We start from the raw sequence: 22,751 nt of genomic DNA on the forward strand, positions 1-22,751 counted from the left end.
AACCGTGGTGCGGAAATACTGACTCTGCAGCACTTCAGAAAAGCATTTTACACGGCCAGATTCGCTAAATATGTTAGAAAACATGCACCAGCTAAATTATTCAGACAGTGTGCCGAAGTGTTTTGAAAGCCACTTGCAAATCAGACATGGGATGAAGAGCCGTTCTGGAACGATATCCTCTCAGCACAGCCACAAGTCTTAATCCTAAGACCACTATTGTTTTCCTTGTACATCAATGACGTGCAGCTGATTTTGTGCTCCTACAAGCAACTATAATTTCTGCGCCGACAACCTGCAGCCTTAACTTAATTCCACACCGGAATACATAAAACGGTCATCGACGACATGAATGACGATCTGTCTTATGTGCTCAAATGAGTGCTCAACCTGGGATTTAACCGACATGGGAAACAGTCCCCAGCAGTTCCAGTAGCGCATCTTAAACGAATTAAATCCGAAATTTCGGAACAATTGTGTCCTATTATTTCGATGGTGTCCTAAGACCAGTACACCAGGAAATGTGAAGAACTTAATGTACCCTGTATGAACAGCTCAAATAAACTATAGTTACTGCCATCCACTACAGGAAGACATCTGAGAAAGTTCAAACCATACAGACGTTTCAGATGATAATTTCTCAGACTATAAAACATAATCCCGTAGAATCACGTTCTGCTGAAACTCAGCTACTACAACGTATTCCAACACTGCATGATTAGTGAAAAGTCTAGTTGGTTAGAACTAATCAAGGTTGCTTGTTGACCTACATCTGAAACTTCCATCTATTTGACCATGGGATTGCTACATACTCCAAGTCAGGATGTTTGCGGCCAGTTTGCGGCCACGCAAGTTTTGTGCCCATTTATAATATAAAACATTTCTAATGTGTTTCCATGTTTCGAGAAAAATCTGCTCCGGTTTTGAGTGAAATTTAATGCCTTCGTCGTTTTATGGAAAAATTATAGCACTTGGTTCTGCTAACCTTAAAATACGGAGATTAGACGACAGACTTCAGTTGCCAGAGACTACAATCATGTATCTGTGAGTTGCGTTTGCGTGTGTGCGTGTGTGTGTGTCGACTATTCATGACGAAGGTCTGGTGTAACTTATTTTACGACGATAATGTGACATTGTAAGCCGAAAACAGGTTTAATTAATAAATTAATGTATCTTGCAGAATATTGAGTCTAACAAGTCCCTGTCTCTTTAAGCAAGCATCTTAGCTAATTGGTCATTTGCCTTATTGTTGTATTTGTAACGTGCCACAGGCTGGAGTAAGCCAAGTTTACTGTCTTCAGTTCTCTCTCTATACTGTCAGCTTCCCATGAGCAATGGGGCTATTTCCATTAATAAATCAGTATTGTGAATCAGTGGCTCCCAAAATTTGAAAGCTGCTTCAACTTTGTTACGTAGTGAAGAAAGAGTTAATTCAAGCTAAACTTCTGCTAATTGTTTCTTGTCTCTAAATGTCCCACCTGTCCGAATACATCCATGCAGCAATGTCGGGCAGGAGCCCGGCAACAAGACAAGAAGTCTAAAGCTGCCACCTTCATGTTTACAGAAGAAATTCTCTGGTGGTAAGACATTACTTATAGACGAAAAAGGGAAGAAAGTGACATTTACAGAAACACAACAGCTCATAGTTAACCAGGATACGGCCTGGCCCAGAAACCGTTCCTTCCCTTTACTGTAATTGTACTATAAATCTTTTTTCCCCATTTAGATTCGGTACTTGCTAATTAATTATTCGATCTACTTGTATAGGAAACCACTAAAATTAGTCCTTGAAGGCACTTACCACCTTCTCTCGCAGTGGGATAAAACAGATGACGGCGATTAATTTTGAAATAATGAACTGTTTACTTGTTTATATCACTTTTGTTTAGGTTTTGACAGAGCCTTATCCTAGCTCAGTATTCGACTCTCGCTGTATAACTGAAACGAGTGCCAGTCTAGCATCGCTCCAGTAGTAAGACTGTACAGTATTTTCCTACAGCTGCTATATGATTCCATCAGCCACTGATTATTCGAATTTTCAGAGTGTGTGCCTGCACTATATAAGGATTTACCTCTCGATACCGTGTTCCTAGGATCAGTGTTGTAGACGTGCTCCATTGATAGTGACCGGACAATTTGTCTGCTACTGATGTGCAGATTAGCCGCGACAGCAGTTATAACACCTACTTGGGCTTCATCATATGATGCAAGTCGTGGTTGACGTTTCACATGTGGCTGAACACTTCCTGTTTCCTTAAATAACGTAACTATCAGGTGAAAGGTCCGGACGCTTGGATGATGTCGTCCAGGATACCGAGCAGCATACATAGCACACGCCTGTTGGGCATTTTGAGCACAACAGCCATACATAAACGCGATATCGACTTCTTCTGCAATTGGTAAACCGTCCATTTTTTTTCTTTATTGTAATTTTAATCACCTCATACAAGGCGGGCTGACAGCAGCATATTACCCTGCTCTTGAGCCTTGAGTGGTACAATAACATGACATATAGGTGGCACAGACAATACAATAAAAACGACGGGCAAAGAATGTAGATACAAAAAACAGTAAACATGAAGCCGTTCACGCTGGATGAGAAAAAACACTAACACTTGTTGACACAGCACACATAACACGGATGACTGCGACGGCACACGTGAACGGTGGTGGCGTGACGGCGAAAGGACACTGAACCACAAAACGAAGGCACACACACGAGACACAGATGGCGATGATCTACGGCGCGCGATTGTTCACTGAGCGTGTGCGAGTCCGGGGACCTGCCAAGGGAGGGGGGAGAGGAAGGGGAGTGGGACAGGGAGAGGGGAGGGCAGATGCCATGGGCAAGGGAGACGGGGGGGAGGGGAGGAAACAAAAGGGGGGAGCCCGGGGGAAGAGGGGTGGAGGAAGGGGACAGGGGAAAAGGAAAGGGAATGGAGGGAGGGTGCCAAGTGGAGAGGCCACAGGAAGTGGGGGCAGGTAGGATCAAAGTTGATATGAGGGGTAGATGGAGGGGAGGAGGACTTCATCAGGGAGGGGGAGCTGCCGGAAGCCACCTTGGGAGAGGGTAAGGTGGGTGGAGAGATGGAGACTGGGTGGGACATGTGAATACAGGCGCGGCAGCAGGCAGGTGTGGGAGAGGATGGGCGAGACAAGTGGGTGAGTAGGGTCGAGTTTGCGGGAGGTGTACAGGGTCTGTATCCTTTCAAGGAAAAGGAGGAGGTGGGGGAAAGGAATGAGATCGTACAGGATCCGCGTGGGGGAGGGGAGGCTGATGCGATAGGCATGGCGTTCAAGGATTTGAAGGGATTTATAAAAGGTAGGGGTGGCGGAGATCCAGGCCGGATGGGTGTAGCAGAGGATAGGGCGGATGTGGGATTTACAGTTGTGGAGAATGGTGGATGGGTCCAGACCCCACGTACGGCCCAAAAGGAGCTTGAGGAGGCGGAGTCGGGAGTGTGCCTTGGCTTGGATTGTCCGGAGATTGGGGGTCCAGGAAAGGCGACGGTCGAAGGTGACGCCAAGGTACTTGAGGGTGGGAGTGAGGGCGACAGGACGACCATAGATGGTGAGATAGAAATCAAGGAGACGGAAGGAAGGGGTGGTTTTGCCTACAATGATAGCCTGGGTTTTGGAGGGATTGACCTTGAGCAACGACTGGTTGCACCAATCGGTGAACCGGTCAAGATGGGATTGGAGAAGGTGTTGGGAGCGCTGCAGGGTGGGGTTAAGGACAAGGAAGGCGGTGTCATCGGCAAAGGTGGACGGGGTGTGACGGCGGCGGCATGTCCGCCGTATACAACAGGTACAGAAGGGGGGAAAGGACGGAGCCTTGGGGCCCACCGGTGGAGGGAAAAAAGGTGTAGGAATCCGTGTTATAGATGGTGACGTAGGAAGGACTGTGGGAGAGAAAGGAGCCGATCAGACAGACGTAGTTAATGGGAAGGGCGAAGGTTTGGAGCTTGAAGATGAGACAAGAATGCCATACGTGGTCATAAGCTCGTTCGAGGTCCAGGGAGAGGAAGATAGCGGAACGACGGGAATTAAGCTGGTCGGAAAGGAGATGAGTGAGGTGAAGGAGAAGGTCATCGGAAGAGAAGGACGGCCGAAAGCCATACTGCGTAACCGGAAGGAGGCGGTGCTGGTGGAGATGCTGGTGGATGCGGCGGGAGAGGATAGATTCCAGGACCTTGCTGAAGACCGAGGTAAGGCTGATAGGACGGTAGGAAGAGACGGCAGACGGCGGTTTGCCAGGTTTAAGGAATATCAGGAGACGGAAGGTTTTCCACAGGTCGGGGTAATAACCGGTGGACAGGACTACATTGTAGAGCCTGGCCAAGGTGGAGAGAAAAGAGGCAGGAGCTTTGCGAAGGTGATGATAGGTGACACGATCGTGGCCAGGAGCAGTGTTGCGTTTTGTGTGGAGTGTAGCAATGAGATCCTGTGTAGTGATTGGGGCATTGAGTGCCGTGTGTGTAATCTTGTCCAAGTACTGGAAACCAGGGAGGGATAGAGGTGACAGTTCGATTACGGACATCCGGGAAGAGGGAGTAATCGAACTGGGGATCATCGGGGATGGAAAAGACATCAGACAGGTAGGAGGCAAAGTGATTGGCCTTACCAGGGGTGTCAGGGAAGGGGTGATCATCATGGAGAAGAGGATAGTAGGGGAGGGTTAGTTCCGGTGAGGCGACGGTAGGCGGACCAGAACTTGGATGAGTTGATAGGGAGGGTAGCATTTAAACGGGTGCATGTCTGTCGCCACTCCCGGCGTTTCTTGGCCACGAGCAAATTACGAATGTGTCGTTGGAGTTGCCGGTGGCATCGTAGTGTGTCCGGGTCACACATGTGGAGGAAGGCACGGTAGAGACGCCGGGATTCATGGTGGATGAGGACGGCCTGTGGGGGTAAGGTAGGATGGTGGGGGTGGATAGCGACAGTAGGGACGTGGGCCTCCACTGCCTCAGACAAGGTCTGCTGGAGAAAGGTGGCGGCATGGGTTACATCGTCAGGGTGGCGGTAGGTGAAGGGGTGGTTATCGACCTGGGTGGAGAGGGTATCCCGGTAGGCATTCCTGTTGGCACAGGAATAGTTATGGACATGCTTAGGGGGAGGGTCATGAAGAGGTTTGGGGCGGGGTCGACGACCGTCTGAAACGATGAGGAGAAGGGGAAGATTGTCGCTACCAATAGGGTCCAGGACATCCACCGTTATGCGGCCCAGGAGGTTGGCGGAGTAAAGGACAACATCAGGAGTGGAGTTGTATTCGGGACGGGTGTGCTGGGGGATGGGGATGAGGTCACCTTGAAGGGAGGAGTGGAACCAATGCCACCGCCGTAGTTGGGTGGCGGAACGACTGTGGATGTTGAGGTCGGCGGCGATCACATAGGAGAAGAAGGTACGGTCAATGTGGGAGAGGAAGTCGAAGGGAATAGGGGCGTCAGGGCGGAAATAGATGGTGGCGCAGGTAACGGCAAGGCCGCGGAAGAAGAGACTAAGGATCAGGTGTTCGGTGGGGTCGGGAAGGAGAGGTTGGAGCCGAACAGAGATCTGGCAGTGGTGACCAATGGCAACTCCGCCACGCGCAATCGGGAGAGGATTATCAGAACGGTGATGGAGGTATGGCGAAGTGTGGACGGTGTGGTGGGGTTGGAGGAAGGTTTCATTGAGGAGGAAGGCGTGCATGCGGTGGGTGGCAAGGGTGTGCAGGAAGAGGTTCTTGTTGCGGGAAGGGAGCGGATGTTGTTGAAAAGGATACGGTGCTGTCGCGCCATGACAGGGATTTAGACAAGGGTGTCAAGGCGGGAGAAGGTGAAATGGGCCTGGTTGTTGGAGTAGGTGGCATACATTTTCAGGTGGGAAACGGAACGGTCGGCGAGGGATACCTGTTGGAGGGTGTGGGGGCGCTGAAAAGGATGAACATTCTGAAGGACGATGGGGAGGAATCTGATGATGTCCTCAGTGGTAGGGGGTGGACGAAGGGAATTGCCAAGAGGGGTGGGGGCGTCCAGAGGGCGGACAGGAACGGTGAGCCCAGGAGTGGTAGGAGCGGGTCGGGCTTTACATTTCTAGGGAGTAAGTGGGGTGAGGGAGGTTACAGGTATTACAGGAGGGGGGGACTGGAGCTTGGGGCACTGCCTGAGAAAGTGGTCTTGCCTACAGTGCGGGCAGGTGAGGGCATCGCGGCACTCAGATGTAGGGTGCGAATTATACCGCAAGCACCTCTGGCAGCAGAGGGATTGAGGAGGGGAATGGGAAGGGTCAACTGGGTAGCGGCAGTGAAAGAGAAGGGCACCCTCCTTCAGGAGACGGTCTATAGAGGGGGCGTGCTCGGAAAAGACCCGCATAAGGCGGGTGGGGGAGCGGAGTTATGAATGCGGCGAACCGCATGCACCTCCAGATGGGGATGCGCCTTGAGCTCTGCCAACATCTCCTCCTCCGTGATCGCCGGACTAAGCCAAGTGATCACGGCGGTGAGGGTCGGTGGGCGACGCGGGGCTTGGGGTTGGCGGAAGGGAGACAGGGAAGCAGCAGGGGTGAAGGCAATAGGGCCAAAGCGGGTGACAAGGATGCGGGAAAGGAGGTCCGTGTGGAGGGTAGGGCTTGGGGAAGAGATGAGCACCGAAACACAACGAGGAGTAAGGAGGGAGATGGGAGCACCAGGAAAATTCTGGCGAAGGAAGAGGGTCAGGTTCCGGGCTTCAAGAAAGGAGGGATCAGGACAGGAGAGGAAGTAGCGGTAGGAGGGGATGGAGGAGGATGAGGATAGGGGGGGCAGGCGGGGAGACATCCATGGCATCATGAGTTGGGGAAGGGGGACGAGGTAGAGCCTTTTTGGGAATAGAGGAGGCAGGGGTGCCACTGGGGCGCTTGACGGAGGCAGAGGAGGTGTGGGGGATGGGAACGACTGGAATGTGGCGGGGAGCGGCAGTTCCCGGTGCTCGAGTCGGCGCCGGAGACGGTGAGGGTGACAGTGAAGGCGACGGTGATGATGATGATGACGACGAGGGCGAAGGGGAGAGTTGAGCATGAGCTGTAGCTCTCCGGGCAACCACCCTAGCGGGGACCGCACAAACGGAAGGAGTAGGGGGAGGGAATGGAGGGAAGGGATCGGAGGAGGCACGGGAGGGAGGAGCCGGGGATGGGGCGACAAATAGGGAGGGAGATGGGAGAGTGAGGAGTGGGGGGATGGACTGTTGGGGGAGTGATGCGGCACACCATGTGATAGTGGTGGCAGCGGCTGAGGGGGAGGTGTAGACGATGGCAGTGGTGGTGGCTGTAGAGGAGCTGGTGGGGTTTGACATCATAATGAGAGGAGAAACACAGAACAATTCAAGGAAACAAACGAGAGACGGGCAGTGAGACGAGAGACACAGAGTAGAAGGTGACAGAGAACGACGAAGAACGAAGGAGACTGGGGCCGAAGCCCCACTCTGCTGTCGCTGGCGGTGGGGGCGACCCGGTTAGCTGGCTGGTGGTGGTGACGCCTCCGCTGCTGCTGCAGCTGCTGGAGGCAGCTAGGACCACCGCTGGCGGGGACCGGCGCTGGCGGGCTGCTGGCGAGACCGCTGCTGGCGGGAACCGGCGATGGCGGGAACCGGCGCTGGCGGGGGCCGGCGCTGGCGGGCTGCTGGCGAGACCGCTCCTGGCGGGGACCGCTGCTACCGGGAACCGCTGCTGGCTGCTCCCTGCTCGCTGCTGGTGGTGACCGCTGCGCGGAGACGGGCTGGCGGGCTGGCTGGCTGGCTGGCTGGCACCTGCAACACATTTCACTTCGATTGGTACCGCAACAGCACAATCGAAGGGCGGTATTCAAGCGAATTACCGCCGGAGAATGACCGTCCATTCTAACACCAATAATGTATCACGAAGCAAATGCCGTTCGTACTGGCGGAATGTTACGTGATACCACGTACTTAAACGTTTGTGTCTATTATAGCGCCATCTATGAGAAAGCGAAAAAAGTGGTCCACCTAAAACATTCATATTTCTTTACGTACTACTCGAATATGTAATAAAAATACGGGTTCCTATTTTAAAAAATGCAGTTGTTATCCGTATGACCTACGCAACGCCTCCTAGCGGGCCAACTACAGCGCCATCTGGTGTCCCCCTTCAAGCTACAAAAGTTTCGTTCTATGTCGTTTTTTCGTTTGACGCTTATTTCGTGAGATATTTGGCCTGGTCATGATCAATGGACCACCCTGTATATGACTAATTAGTTCTTTTCTTTTATAATAACTTGCTATATTTTTTTAATTCGTACTTTTTATTTCTACAGGTCCTGTTCTTCTCGCAGGGCTATACTGGTTCCAGGTAAGGTTTAAACTGTTCGTATTCAATGAAAGTCTTACACTTTAACCAGGCTGGCCAATAATACACATAACATAATTTGCGTCCAATAAGAAGTATCAGCATTAATCAAATACTAGTAACAATCTCAGGACAAAGGTACCTCTGAAACACTGCTAACTGATTACGTTAGGGAGTATACGTCGTTCCAATAATGTCGTTGATGCAAAATGTTTCAAATGGCTCTGAGCACTATGGGAATTAACATCTGAGGTCATCAGTCCAACAGACTCAGGACTGCTTAAACCTAACTAACCTAAGGACATCACAGACATCAATGCCCGAGGCAGGATTCGAACCTGCGACCGTAGCAACAATGCGGTTCCGGACTAAAGCACCTAGAACCGTCACAACTGCCGCCTTTGTTGTTGCACACATCAGTTCCAGGAAGGACATGATGTATGTCTCCAAGCAAGACTCTTCATTTCTAGCTAACTATGGTACCACATATCTGTGTGAACTCGGTTGCTGTTTTCATGCCTTGCCCTGCTCTCTAAGTTTCACCTCTCACACTTACCCCCATTGCGAATAATAACCTATCATTCTTCGTCTGAGGTTGTGTCCTGTTCCTTCTTTAGTCATTCTGTGCCATAAAACTTAACTCCACATTCAGAACTCTTACATTCCGTTCTTCTCCTCCAAGTTCCACTTATATTTGTATCTAACCTTAAAATAATTCTGTTTTTCAGAAATTCTAGTACTGGTACTGCCAATCTAAAATTCTTATCGGTTTTATTACTGGCGTCATGCAACTTTGCTAGCGATGAATAAATATTCGTCCATAAGTTTCCGCTTCTCCTTCCCCAATCTAACTCCCGAATTCACCTGCATTAATCAGATATATTCCGTCATCTCAGCTTTAATCCTGCTGTCTTACTGACATTCACCTTACATACTCTTGTTAAGACTCAACTGATTCCATTCATCTGACACTACAAGTGGTTTACTGTGTCTGTCAGATTTTCTCCTTGGTTTCCTTCACTGTTTCTCTTCGCACGGGCTGAATAATGCTAGGGAGAACGGATAACTTACTACTGCCCCGTTACTCCCTTGTTCTTTGACACTTAAACTGCCGCCTGGTTTCTGTACGGGCACCACATATCTCTTCACTTCCCGTATTTTGCCCTTGTTCAATTAAGAATTTTAAACAGTGTACTCAACTCAGCTATTACAAACCCAGCTGCCCATGGGAAACTTCTATAGTTTCAAATAATGACAGTGTTTAGACTGGGATAAGGATAGTAGTGCGAATGAAGAGAAAATCTGCAAGAATGAGCCGAACAAAGTGAAATAACTATCTTGAACTTACGATACAACATTGTATTACATTTTCATGTCTCCAGACAGTGTTGGTGACAGCTTGTACGACGGACTGAGCCGGAGAATATCGGTAGGGCAAACTAATATATAACTTTAAGCCGACAAACATTTTCAGTTACAGAAGCACGTTAGGCCATATTAGCAGTAGGTAGATTACAATTCATGGCGACATGAAAAATGTGTTAGTCATTTTGGAAAATATATTTATTTAGAAAAGTCAGCGTGTACGACGGGCAGAGTTAAGAACTACCGCACTGGACACGGTTATTATCGACGGCGATTCTTTACGAATTATCCTGTTAATAAGTACATTAAAACAAAGGAAATTATATTCGTAATAACATAATTTGGAAAGTGACTGTCTTATTTGTTGTCAATAAGGTACATTCGTAAACAACAGGTACGAAGCTGGGCGCCCATGACGCCCTTTTTCCTGTGGTAGTTAATAGACTATTTCATGTCAAAATTTTCCACTAATAGTAAGTCTTAGTGCTAAATCGCTATACAATCTCAGAAACCGGTGAAATAAGTTTCTAACGGTACTTCATTAACCACTGTACGATTATTACGTGTTGAGAAAAAGGAATGTTGCCTTGAGATATAGTAAATATGACGTACTAAAGCTATGAATGGAGGTTTATCTGTCATGAGTCTCTCCTATAAAATACGTCATAGGTCAATATTACCTACCGTTTTACTACATTTCTCCTGAACCTAAACAGAAGTAGCCCCAGACTGACATCTACGACTCGTTTCGTTCTGATGAAAATAATTCTTGTGATAATGTTGCATGAGTTGCAAAATTTGTGGCGGCAAAAGTACTGCAACATGCCGAAAGTCGCTGCCAGAACATTTCAGCACCGAACACAACCATGACGTGCATAACGGCCAACTCTTCAGTAAACTGTATATACTGCTGTGCATCACTGTTAATGGGAAAGCAAATCTAAGAGAAATCCAAGCAGCAGCGAATGCAAGCTTGAGGGTAAAGAAGGAAAAAAATTCCAATAGCCAGTGGTAAGCACCGCAACTGACGTGATCCTTCACGTTTTCTCGGTGTCACTGATTAATGATGAGCTTACATTTCTTTGCACAATATTTTGACGACCCAGTCCTCTTCTTCAGGTGCTGTGAGTTGCGAAATTATGTTCATTCGCTCCGAAAGAGAAGTCACGAATCTCTAATCTATCTGACGCCCACCCCATTTTCTGCCGAGATTAGTAAAAAAATGACATTTGCTGTGTTTCGCTCCCGTCAAAGAAGATAAAAAGTGTGGATCTGAGTGATGTCTGCTGTGTCTGACGATCGATTATATGCTCTCCTGAAACAGTATGACGGTTCCTTGAAGTTATTTTCAGTGCAGTTGCACTAGTACAGTCTACACACCTACGGGAAACATTCTTTTGCGTGCGGGAGGATTAATGGACATGGGACCCTGCATTGCAGCGTACGACTGAGAATTTGCTTCGGTTGGTAAGCATGGTCGGATGGCAGAGGAAGATAAGGAAACCATTCTACGGATGTGGAGCATCCGAATTCAAGTCCCGGTATAGCACAAATTCGAATTTCGGCATTGCATTACCACAATACCTTATGCGGCTGGAAGTCAAGAATTCTCCCCCTTACTTTCCAATTCTTTTCCCATTCTCTATTTTATATAAAAATATAAAAAGTATTATATAATGTTAAACACGATCGAATTACCCGAAAGTCTGGTGTGTACCGCGTTCCACGCGAATGCGGCGCGTCTTACACGGGGGACACAATTAAAGAAGTTGAGGCGAGATGCAATGAACATTAGCGACACACCCATCTAAAACAACCAAGACCATTAGGTATCGCCAAGCACTCTTTGAAATACGATTATGAAATGAAATACGGGGAGATCAGTATTGCAGTGCAATCTCTCAAGTTCATGAAAGAGAGCGTTTAAGTAATATATGTAAATGAAGATTATGCAAAATCTAATAGACGGGAAGGGAGGCCGCGATATGAACTATGATTGACGTCTAGCACTTAATTAAGATCTAGCCGGCTGTCACATCCATTACAGCTGGAAAAGGCTGATAGAATATGCGTGTGCCCATACGCGATCGGAAAAAGAATAGAACATCAAAGTGCGTACTGGGCGTCGGGAGTCGAAGACACAGTCAGCTATAATCAGCGGAGTAGGTGAAACGTCCCCTTAGAACAATTATATACACGACTGTGCTTAAACTGACACACAATAGTTTTTAGCGCAACGCAATCTGACTTTTAATAATCCCTACCAGAGAATGGCCCTGACTAACATTAACCTATACCTTTCACAAATCACTTACCTCACAAAAAATCTTCGTTACTGGAACTACTGCAATACAGCGAGCACCACTACTACCAGCTAAATAAAAGATTCAAACTACTGAAGGCACTAACTACTGATAGGCATAGTTAGCGAATGAAAGATTTAAATAGAGTACAAACAATGTATTTACCTTAATAGTCATAATATATATATATATCAGTTCATGACACCAATTCTTACAAATTTCAAAACTCCGCCATTTCTCTCCCTACGTCCACCACTGCTGGCGGCTCACCTCCAACTGCGCAACGCTACGCGCTGTTAGCCTCCAGCTGCCGCTGCCCGACACTACAATGGCAGACAACAATGCAAACTAAACACAGACTGCGCACAGCACAGCCAGTGATTTTTCATACCGAACACTAAGCGGCGTTACCAATAAGAAAACCTAAACAGCCTACTTACATAGCCCCCATGCTCCCCACAAAAAATTTTTACAAGTTGTTTTGGGCAGTGGCCAATAATGATTTGATAAAATTTTTCATAATTACTATGACAAAGAAATGAAATGCACACACTTATCGATACAATGCTGGTCAAAAGTTAAAATTTCCTCACAGTCCATAAAGACAGTCCTCATCATTCATCAAAGTAAAATTGCAGTGTTTTTCTCAAAGTCTGAGTAGTAAAATAAAATGCACACGGAAGTAGAGGATTTCCATGCAGTCTTGAAGAAGTAGTGTTGTCCTTCCAACAGAAAGACAGTGCTGACTCTTGACATGCTGACAGGTAATGGGCCACAACAGAGTCAGTCAATGCTGAAGACTATCGGTAGGTAGGTCATCACAGAGCAGACCCACTGTAGTCCTGGTATAGATTACTATTGGTGGGCCACCAGAGGTGCAGACCCACTGCAGTCCTTGTAGAAATAATGGCATTGGTGGGTCATCAAAGGTGTAGACCCACTGTAGTCCTTGTAGAGATGGCCAGCAGTCATCTGTTTGACTGTGCAGGCGCACAATCACCATTGAAAATTCTTGCAGATAAGCAAGTCCATAACCACCACTTGTGCTCTCACAAAAATTGTTTTTGAAATGTCCTTACAACCAGCAATGCTGTTATCCAGTCCCTTACTGAAATATTAACACACGTGCAAACACCGTCAGTCCCTACTTCTCACATATTGTCCATATACTATGACCAACAGAAACGTGTGCAGTGAAATGTAATTTACAAGTTACTTAATTTGATGAACTGGTGTCAATTACAATTTTATAACATAAGAATGCAATAACAAAGGTACAAAATACATCTTTAAAGAACATAACAATACAGATAAAACTTGTAGTAATACAGGCTTTTAATAATAATAGAAATGAACATATACATTAGTGTTACAGGAATTATAACATAATACATAAAATAATGAGAATAATTTTCGAAACATTAATTTCACACATGAGCATTAAAACAGAACAGAATTAATAATGTCTATAAACATCTTTACAAAGAAAATAACATATTATTTATGCAAATTATATTTGAGGATAACAGTATTCCCCATCATAGTGAATGTACCTTAGTACTAGAAAAATTCTACAACATAAATCGTATTAGCTAAACACATAAAGACAGGAAAAAGACAAATACACAAGGGTACATAAACACATAGAGGGATAATACGAAAGGAAAGGACAGGGTTTGTTTTACTGCAATATTTTGCATAGAGATCTCCCTTAGTTCATCATTATTCCCAAAAAGTCCTATCTAAACCTGCTTTCTGTATTCTGTTCACATCCTCTTTCAAAAATAGTTTTTCTCCACTGTACACTACTTTTTTGGCCAAACCATTTTCTTAAAGCTTCTCAATGCTTTTCTTCCAATTCATCATAGTTAGCTTCTTATATAGTCTACCCCCTCTTAAGCTAACTTAAATCTACTGAGCTCAGATGCTAAACTAAGGGACGAGGCAAAGCAGCGGCACAAAACAATTAACACAAACAACAATGACAAAAATAGAAATTGTGAAAGCAAGCAGCAGCAAATGCAATAACTTATATCTAAACATGACAAAGCTGAAGCAGAAAAAATTTTACAGTAAAAATGTTTAATACCTATGTCACATCTTAACACTAGAGTGATGCATCACTAGAACATACGCTAGCAGATAAGTTACCAAATCGTAAAAAAAATTATTTATGCCGTTCCTGTGAAGGAAAATGCCTATTTATGTTCCCTCGTTTTCTTGGAAGAAGATCATAATTTTTTTACTGGGTCTGTAGGCATAAAATAACTATATTAGTACATGTATTAAATTTTATTTTAACCAATGCTGCAGTGCAGCAAGAAACTAGACATTAAACAAAATAGGCAAAGCAAGGCGTGAAACGTCATCCGCTAGCCATAAGTCATTTCATAATGCAGTAAACAAACTTCCAACTAGCAAGACAATAGACATGAAATGTTTCTCATCATTTCATTTCAGTAAATATCATAAATTAAGAACTCCTAAGTGTAATCATATGTTTTCAAGTATGAGCGTGTTGTATTTGCAACGCTTTCTACAAAGAAATGTCAATAGCGAGGATAATGGCCTTTTTTTTTACCTGTGCCTCTGAAAGGCACACACTAATGGCTTTCTTTTTGTCAGGTGGTTGTCGCGCAGCTATGTGCCCATGATGCATTACGTTCAGGTGGTCACTTAACTGTCTTATGGAAATATTTACGACACCAGTTTCCGCTACAGTGGCAGTCTCATATAAAAAAAATTCACAGTTCAAGAATTTGCGTTACACATCAGTAGAAACAAAATCCTATTGATATAACAGTGTCCAAAAATTTTCGTCGGCATTGTAATACATTCACGCATTTACATACATTTCATAACTCTTAAAGTACGGTCCTTGGTTTCCAACAAACTTTTTCACAAACCAGAGTCCCTAACCACTACTTATTATTCCTTACTTTATTACACATATACATATTCGTCGACACTTCTTCAATATTTCATCATAACAGATATGTAGCATAACGAAATAACTCATATAGCATAAGCTAAAACATACCTCAGCAGCATAATTCACATCGTCGTCGTAATAATAACATCATAACACCTCAGTCAAATTCTCAAAATCGTCGTAGCTTCCTCCAATAATTTCAAAACCTAAAAAAATTCTCTGCTAATGTCAAAAGTGTCATCTGCCTCAAGCGTACCTTAAAAATCATTATCCCATACCAAATACATCATTCAAAGCTCTCATAGTATCACAATGGTTCCAAAAATATATGAAAATTTCACAAAGTACAGACAAAATACAATTTCATAAGTGTGAAGTTATCGAACGGTGTAATTACGTAAACATCTGTCACTGACATAACAAAACAGAATGTTTGTCTCTCAGTTAAATGATCAGATAGCTGTGTAATTCTGTGTTACAGAAATATGGTATCGATGTGTAAAGTTGTATAAGCAAATACCATATTAGCTAGGGCTCCTTGTCCTTGCCAAACACATGGTACACAAAGTAAGCGTGTACTCCCCTGAGGATTCAGAAGATTCCAGGTTTGAATCCTGGCAGGGTCGCCATATGAAACATCCCCTTAGATAAATTATATAGACGACTGTGCTTAAACTGACACACAATAGTTTTTAGCGCAACGCAATCTGACTTCCAAAAATCCCTACGAAAGAATGGCCCTGACTAACATTAACCTATACCTTTCACAAATCACTTACCTCACAAAAAATCTTCGTTACTGGAACTACTGCAATACAGCGAGCACCACTACTACCAGCTAAATAAAAGATTCAAACTACTGAAGGCACTAACTACTGATAGGCATAGTTAGCGAATGAAAGATTTAAATAGAGTACAAACAATGTATTTACCTTAATAGTCATAATATATATATATCAGTTCATGACACCAATTCTTACAAATTTCAAAACTCCGCCATTTCTCTCCCCACGTCCACCACTGCTGGCGGCTCACCTCCAACTGCGCAACGCTACGCGCTGTTAGCCTCCAGCTGCCGCTGCCCGACACTACAATGGCAGACAACAATGCAAACTAAACACAGACTGCGCACAGCACAGCCAGTGATTTTTCATACCGAACACTAAGCGGCGTTACCAATAAGAAAACCTAAACAGCCTACTTACATAGCCCCCATGCTCCCCACAAAAAATTTTTACAAGTTGTTTTGGGCAGGGGCCAATAATGATTTGATAAAATTTTTCATAATTACTATGACAAAGAAATGAAATGCACACACTTATCGATACAATGCTGGTCAAAAGTTAAAATTTCCTCACAGTCCATAAAGACAGTCCTCATCATTCATCAAAGTAAAATTGCAGTGTTTTTCTCAAAGTCTGAGTAGTAAAATAAAATGCACACGGAAGTAGAGGATTTCCATGCAGTCTTGAAGAAGTAGTGTTGTCCTTCCAACAGAAAGACAGTGCTGACTCTTGACATGCTGACAGGTAATGGGCCACAACAGAGTCAGTCAATGCTGAAGACTATCGGTAGGTAGGTCATCACAGAGCAGACCCACTGTAGTCCTGGTATAGATTACTATTGGTGGGCCACCAGAGGTGCAGACCCACTGCAGTCCTTGTAGAAATAATGGCATTGGTGGGTCATCAAAGGTGTAGACCCACTGTAGTCCTTGTAGAGATGGCCAGCAGTCATCTGTTTGACTGTGCAGGCGCACAATCACCATTGAAAATTCTTGCAGATAAGCAAGTCCATAACCACCACTTGTGCTCTCACAAAAATTGTTTTTGAAATGTCCTTACAACCAGCAATGCTGTTATCCAGTCCCTTACTGAAATATTAACACACGTGCAAACACCGTCAGTCCCTACTTCTCACATATTGTCCATATACTATGACCAACAGAAACGTGTGCAGTGAAATGTAATTTACAAGTTACTTAATTTGATGAACTGGTGTCAATTACAATTTTATAACATAAGAATGCAATAACAAAGGTACAAAATACATCTTTAAAGAACATAACAATACAGATAAAACTTGTAGTAATACAGGCTTTTAATAATAATAGAAATGAACATATACATTAGTGTTACAGGAATTATAACATAATACATAAAATAATGAGAATAATTTTCGAAACATTAATTTCACACATGAGCATTAAAACAGAACAGAATTAATAATGTCTATAAACATCTTTACAAAGAAAATAACATATTATTTATGCAAATTATATTTGAGGATAACAGTATTCCCCATCATAGTGAATGTACCTTAGTACTAGAAAAATTCTACAACATAAATCGTATTAGCTAAACACATAAAGACAGGAAAAAGACAAATACACAAGGGTACATAAACACATAGAGGGATAATACGAAAGGAAAGGACAGGGTTTGTTTTACTGCAATATTTTGCATAGAGATCTCCCTTAGTTCATCATTATTCCCAAAAAGTCCTATCTAAACCTGCTTTCTGTATTCTGTTCACATCCTCTTTCAAAAATAGTTTTTCTCCACTGTACACTACTTTTTTGGCCAAACCATTTTCTTAAAGCTTCTCAATGCTTTTCTTCCAATTCATCATAGTTAGCTTCTTATATAGTCTACCCCCTCTTAAGCTAACTTAAATCTACTGAGCTCAGATGCTAAACTAAGGGACGAGGCAAAGCAGCGGCACAAAACAATTAACACAAACAACAATGACAAAAATAGAAATTGTGAAAGCAAGCAGCAGCAAATGCAATAACTTATATCTAAACATGACAAAGCTGAAGCAGAAAAAATTTTACAGTAAAAATGTTTAATACCTATGTCACATCTTAACACTAGAGTGATGCATCACTAGAACATACGCTAGCAGATAAGTTACCAAATCGTAAAAAAAATTATTTATGCCGTTCCTGTGAAGGAAAATGCCTATTTATGTTCCCTCGTTTTCTTGGAAGAAGATCATAATTTTTTTACTGGGTCTGTAGGCATAAAATAACTATATTAGTACATGTATTAAATTTTATTTTAACCAATGCTGCAGTGCAGCAAGAAACTAGACATTAAACAAAATAGGCAAAGCAAGGCGTGAAACGTCATCCGCTAGCCATAAGTCATTTCATAATGCAGTAAACAAACTTCCAACTAGCAAGACAATAGACATGAAATGTTTCTCATCATTTCATTTCAGTAAATATCATAAATTAAGAACTCCTAAGTGTAATCATATGTTTTCAAGTATGAGCGTGTTGTATTTGCAACGCTTTCTACAAAGAAATGTCAATAGCGAGGATAATGGCCTTTTTTTTTACCTGTGCCTCTGAAAGGCACACACTAAAGGCTTTCTTTTTGTCAGGTGGTTGTCGCGCAGCTATGTGCCCATGATGCATTACGTTCAGGTGGTCACTTAACTGTCTTATGGAAATATTTACGACACCAGTTTCCGCTACAGTGGCAGTCTCATATAAAAAAAATTCACAGTTCAAGAATTTGCGTTACACATCAGTAGAAACAAAATCCTATTGATATAACAGTGTCCAAAAATTTTCGTTGGCATTGTAATACATTCACGCATTTACATACATTTCATAACTCTTAAAGTACGGTCCTTGGTTTCCAACAAACTTTTTCACAAACCAGAGTCCCTAACCACTACTTATTATTCCTTACTTTATTACACATATACATATTCGTCGACACTTCTTCAATATTTCATCATAACAGATATGTAGCATAACGAAATAACTCATATAGCATAAGCTAAAACATACCTCAGCAGCATAATTCACATCGTCGTCGTAATAATAACATCATAACACCTCAGTCAAATTCTCAAAATCGTCGTAGCTTCCTCCAATAATTTCAAAACCTAAAAAAATTCTCTGCTAATGTCAAAAGTGTCATCTGCCTCAAGCGTACCTTAAAAATCATTATCCCATACCAAATACATCATTCAAAGCTCTCATAGTATCACAATGGTTCCAAAAATATATGAAAATTTCACAAAGTACAGACAAAATACAATTTCATAAGTGTGAAGTTATCGAACGGTGTAATTACGTAAACATCTGTCACTGACATAACAAAACAGAATGTTTGTCTCTCAGTTAAATGATCAGATAGCTGTGTAATTCTGTGTTACAGAAATATGGTATCGATGTGTAAAGTTGTATAAGCAAATACCATATTAGCTAGGGCTCCTTGTCCTTGCCAAACACATGGTACACAAAGTAAGCGTGTACTCCCCTGAGGATTCAGAAGATTCCAGGTTTGAATCCTGGCAGGGTCGCCATATGAAACATCCCCTTAGAAAAATTATATAGACGACTGTGCTTAAACTGACACACAATAGTTTTTAGCGCAACGCAATCTGACTTCCAAAAATCCCTACGAAAGAATGGCCCTGACTAACATTAACCTATACCTTTCACAAATCACTTACCTCACAAAAAATCTTCGTTACTGGAATTACTGCAATACAGCGAGCACCACTACTACCAGCTAAATAAAAGATTCAAACTACTGAAGGCACTAACTACTGATAGGCATAGTTAGCGAATGAAAGATTTAAATAGAGTAAAAACAATGTATTTACCTTAATAGTCATAATATATATATATCAGTTCATGACACCAATTCTTACAAATTTCAAAACTCCGCCATCTCTCTCCCCACGTCCACCACTGCTGGCGGCTCACCTCCAACTGCGCAACACTACGCGCTGTTAGCCTCCAGCTGCCGCTGCCCGACACTACAATGGCAGACAACAATGCAAACTAAACACAGACTGCGCACAGCACAGCCAGTGATTTTTCATACCGAGCGCTAAGCGGCGTTACCAATAAGAAAACCTAAACAGCCTACTTACATAGTATCAACATTGGTTAACAGTGTGGCTGGATTACATGGAGCGAGTGCACGTAGCACCACAACTTACAATACTTGAACACGATGGCTGCATAACTCGTCGAAATATATGCTGAAAGTTGAACAACAACTGGGCTGTATAGCCGCGTGTACACAAATGACCATCAGTAAATTAAACAAGTTCGTTTCCATAGAAGACACACACAACGTGTAACGTCGTCATTTGCACATTTGAGGCGATATTTGCAATGCATTACAAATTTGGGCAAGAAATCAACCAGCAATGAACCGCCACAGATTTACGCAACACCTTAACATGAGATGGGAGAATAAAGAAGACCACTTGACTCCACATTGTTTTAATTATGTAAATGCTTACATCCAACTGTCTTTCCTAGCCAGGGAATGAAGGTATTTTGTTAAAATGTTAGATGGCCATTATAGCGAACTGCCACAGGACGAGTTTTCTTCTCCATCATCACGCAGAAATTCACCAGTACATGAACTATTTTGCTGGTTTGAAGGAGCACAGACTGACGACTTAGGTTATGCCTGACTCTAGTCTGGAGTCCACTGCGCTGCCACGCACTGGTCTCTTCGTGTCCTCAAGCCCCATACATTCAAACGCTGGGTTGGAACATCTGCAACGCTACAACGAGGTGTGACTGATGGACAATGAATCTTTCCGAGACTTGTCATGTATTAAGGGCTGTAAACTGAAAGCTACTTCTACATACCATCCTAAGCCCAAAACAAGATGGAACGACTTCAGCACAAGCTGCAGTTTTCCATGTGAGCCAAATTACAGAGAAGTTGAGTAATAACTTACCCAATAAATCTTCAGTGTGGAGAAACGAAAACGCAAAAACGCTGAAATGAAAACTACCGAACTGTCAGTTTAAAAGGTGATGGTCGCGAAATACTATCACGAATTCTTTACAGATGAATGGAAAAACAGGTTGAAGCCGACCTGGGGGAAGATTAGTGTGGATTCCGGAACACGATAGGTAGTACTGACCCTACTACTCCTCGTAGAAGATAGGTTAAAGAAAGGCAAACCTACGTTTATAGGAATTGCAGACATAGAGAAAGCTTTATACCATGTTCACTGGAATACTCTCTTTCTAACTCTAATGGTGGTATGGGTGAGATACAGGGAGCGAAAGCTCTTTACAGTTTGTACAAAAACCAGATGGCAGTTATAAGAGTCGAGGGGCATCAAACGGAAGCAGCGGTTTAGAAGGGAGTGAGACAGGGTAGTATCCTATACCCGGTCTTATTCAATCTGTATATTCAGGAATCAGTAAAGGAAACAAAAGAAAAGTGTGCGTTACGAATTAAAATGAAGGGAGAAGAAAGATAAACTTTGAGGTTTGCCGATGACATTGTAACTCTGTCGGAGGCAGCAAAGGACTGGGAAGAGCAGTTGAATGGAACGGGCAGTGTCTTGAAAGGGGGATCAACGATTAACATCAACAAAACCAAAACGTTGATAATGGAATGAAGTCGCATTAAATCAGTCGATGCGGTGGGAATTATATTAAGGAATAAGACACTTATTGATATTTGTGCAGAAAAATAGCTGATGATGGTCGAAATGGAAAGGACATAAAATGTAGACTGCCAATGGCAAGAACAGCATTTCAGGAAAAGAGAAATATGTTAACTTAGAGTAACGTAGAGATTTAAGTGCTAGAATGTCGTTTGAGAAAGTATATGTCTGAGGTGTTGTCATGTATGGAAGTGAAACATTTACGATAAACGGTTCAGAAATAAGGAGAATAGAAGAGTTTGAAATGTGGCGCTGCAGAAGAATGCTGAAGGTTAGATGCATAGATCAGTAGTTACTGAACATAACTGGGGAGATAAGAAATTTGTGACACAAACTGACTAGAATACCGGTTCGGTTCGTAGGACACATTATGAGACATCATCACCAATTAGTATCGAGGGAAGCGCAGGGAGAAAAAGGTAGAGGGATACCAAGAGATGAATAGAGTAAGCATATTCAAAAGAATATATGGTGCAGTAGTTACTCGTAGTTGGAGAGACTTCCACAGGACAGAGTAGCATGGAGAGCTGTATCAAAACAGTCTTTGGACTGAAGACCACACAACAAACAGCAATGAAGTGTGCTAATACACTGAAGTTACGTGAACACTTCTTGCAGGAAACTGATATTGTGATATCAATACAAGCAAATGTAACTATTACGTATAAATAACGAGGAAGACCAATTTTTTTATGATTACTCGATGGCAGCATAATCACTGAAAACAGTCTCATCCAATAAATCTCTGGGACTGTATTCAAACAAACTGTGAGCAAGCAGATGACAGTCTAAGTTCTGTTGAAAGTATCTTCAGGAAGTATAGTCCACCCACGAAAGAGGTACCCTACAGAACCCGCGTTAGACCGATACTTACATATTTTTTGCCAGTCTGGGATCCGTACAGATAGGATTCATGGAGGAAACAGAGAAGATCGAAAAAGTCGCAACACGTATCGCTGAAGGTTCGTTTGGTAAATTCGAAAACATGAGAAGCGTGCTAAGCCAACGTCAGCTTCCGAGAGCTTACGTTCCAGGAAGAGTCAACAATAAAATTGCTTCTTCCTCGGAATATGTCACGAAAAGACGATGAAGGCTTTTTTTCTTTGTTATTTAACAAGTAGTGGAGCCATATCACGCCAACACTATCATGGTGACCAACACAGGACGTTCTACTGTCACCTCTACGAGTTAGTGTTCGAATCTAGGCGTCACAGGATGCGGGTCTGCAACACCTGTACGTCAGGGTGCAATACCCACTGGTACGATCACATCAGGGAGACACTAGACGGAAAGCGACTGTAGGGTAGCAGTTTTTCGTGCAGAGGCGGAAAAAGCGCTATGTGAAGTCGATTGGGAAAAGAAACCTCTGCAATTGTCTTGGCGGG

General features: G+C 43.5%; 1 protein-coding gene across 2 annotated transcripts in view; it reads left to right on the forward strand.

Moving 5' to 3' along the window:
- The window catches only part of LOC126267306 (uncharacterized), a 66,154-nt gene that overhangs the window by 22,335 nt on the left and 21,068 nt on the right, over positions 1-22,751 (forward strand). For both annotated transcript variants that reach the window (XM_049972393.1, XM_049972392.1), the window contains exon 3: positions 8,282-8,316. In XM_049972393.1, coding sequence (XP_049828350.1) covers positions 8,282-8,316 — 35 coding nt within the window. The remainder of the gene's footprint in view (positions 1-8,281; positions 8,317-22,751) is intronic.

Source organism: Schistocerca gregaria, chromosome 4 (genome assembly GCF_023897955.1).
Source record: "Schistocerca gregaria isolate iqSchGreg1 chromosome 4, iqSchGreg1.2, whole genome shotgun sequence".
NCBI classification, from domain to species: Eukaryota; Metazoa; Arthropoda; class Insecta; order Orthoptera; family Acrididae; genus Schistocerca; species Schistocerca gregaria.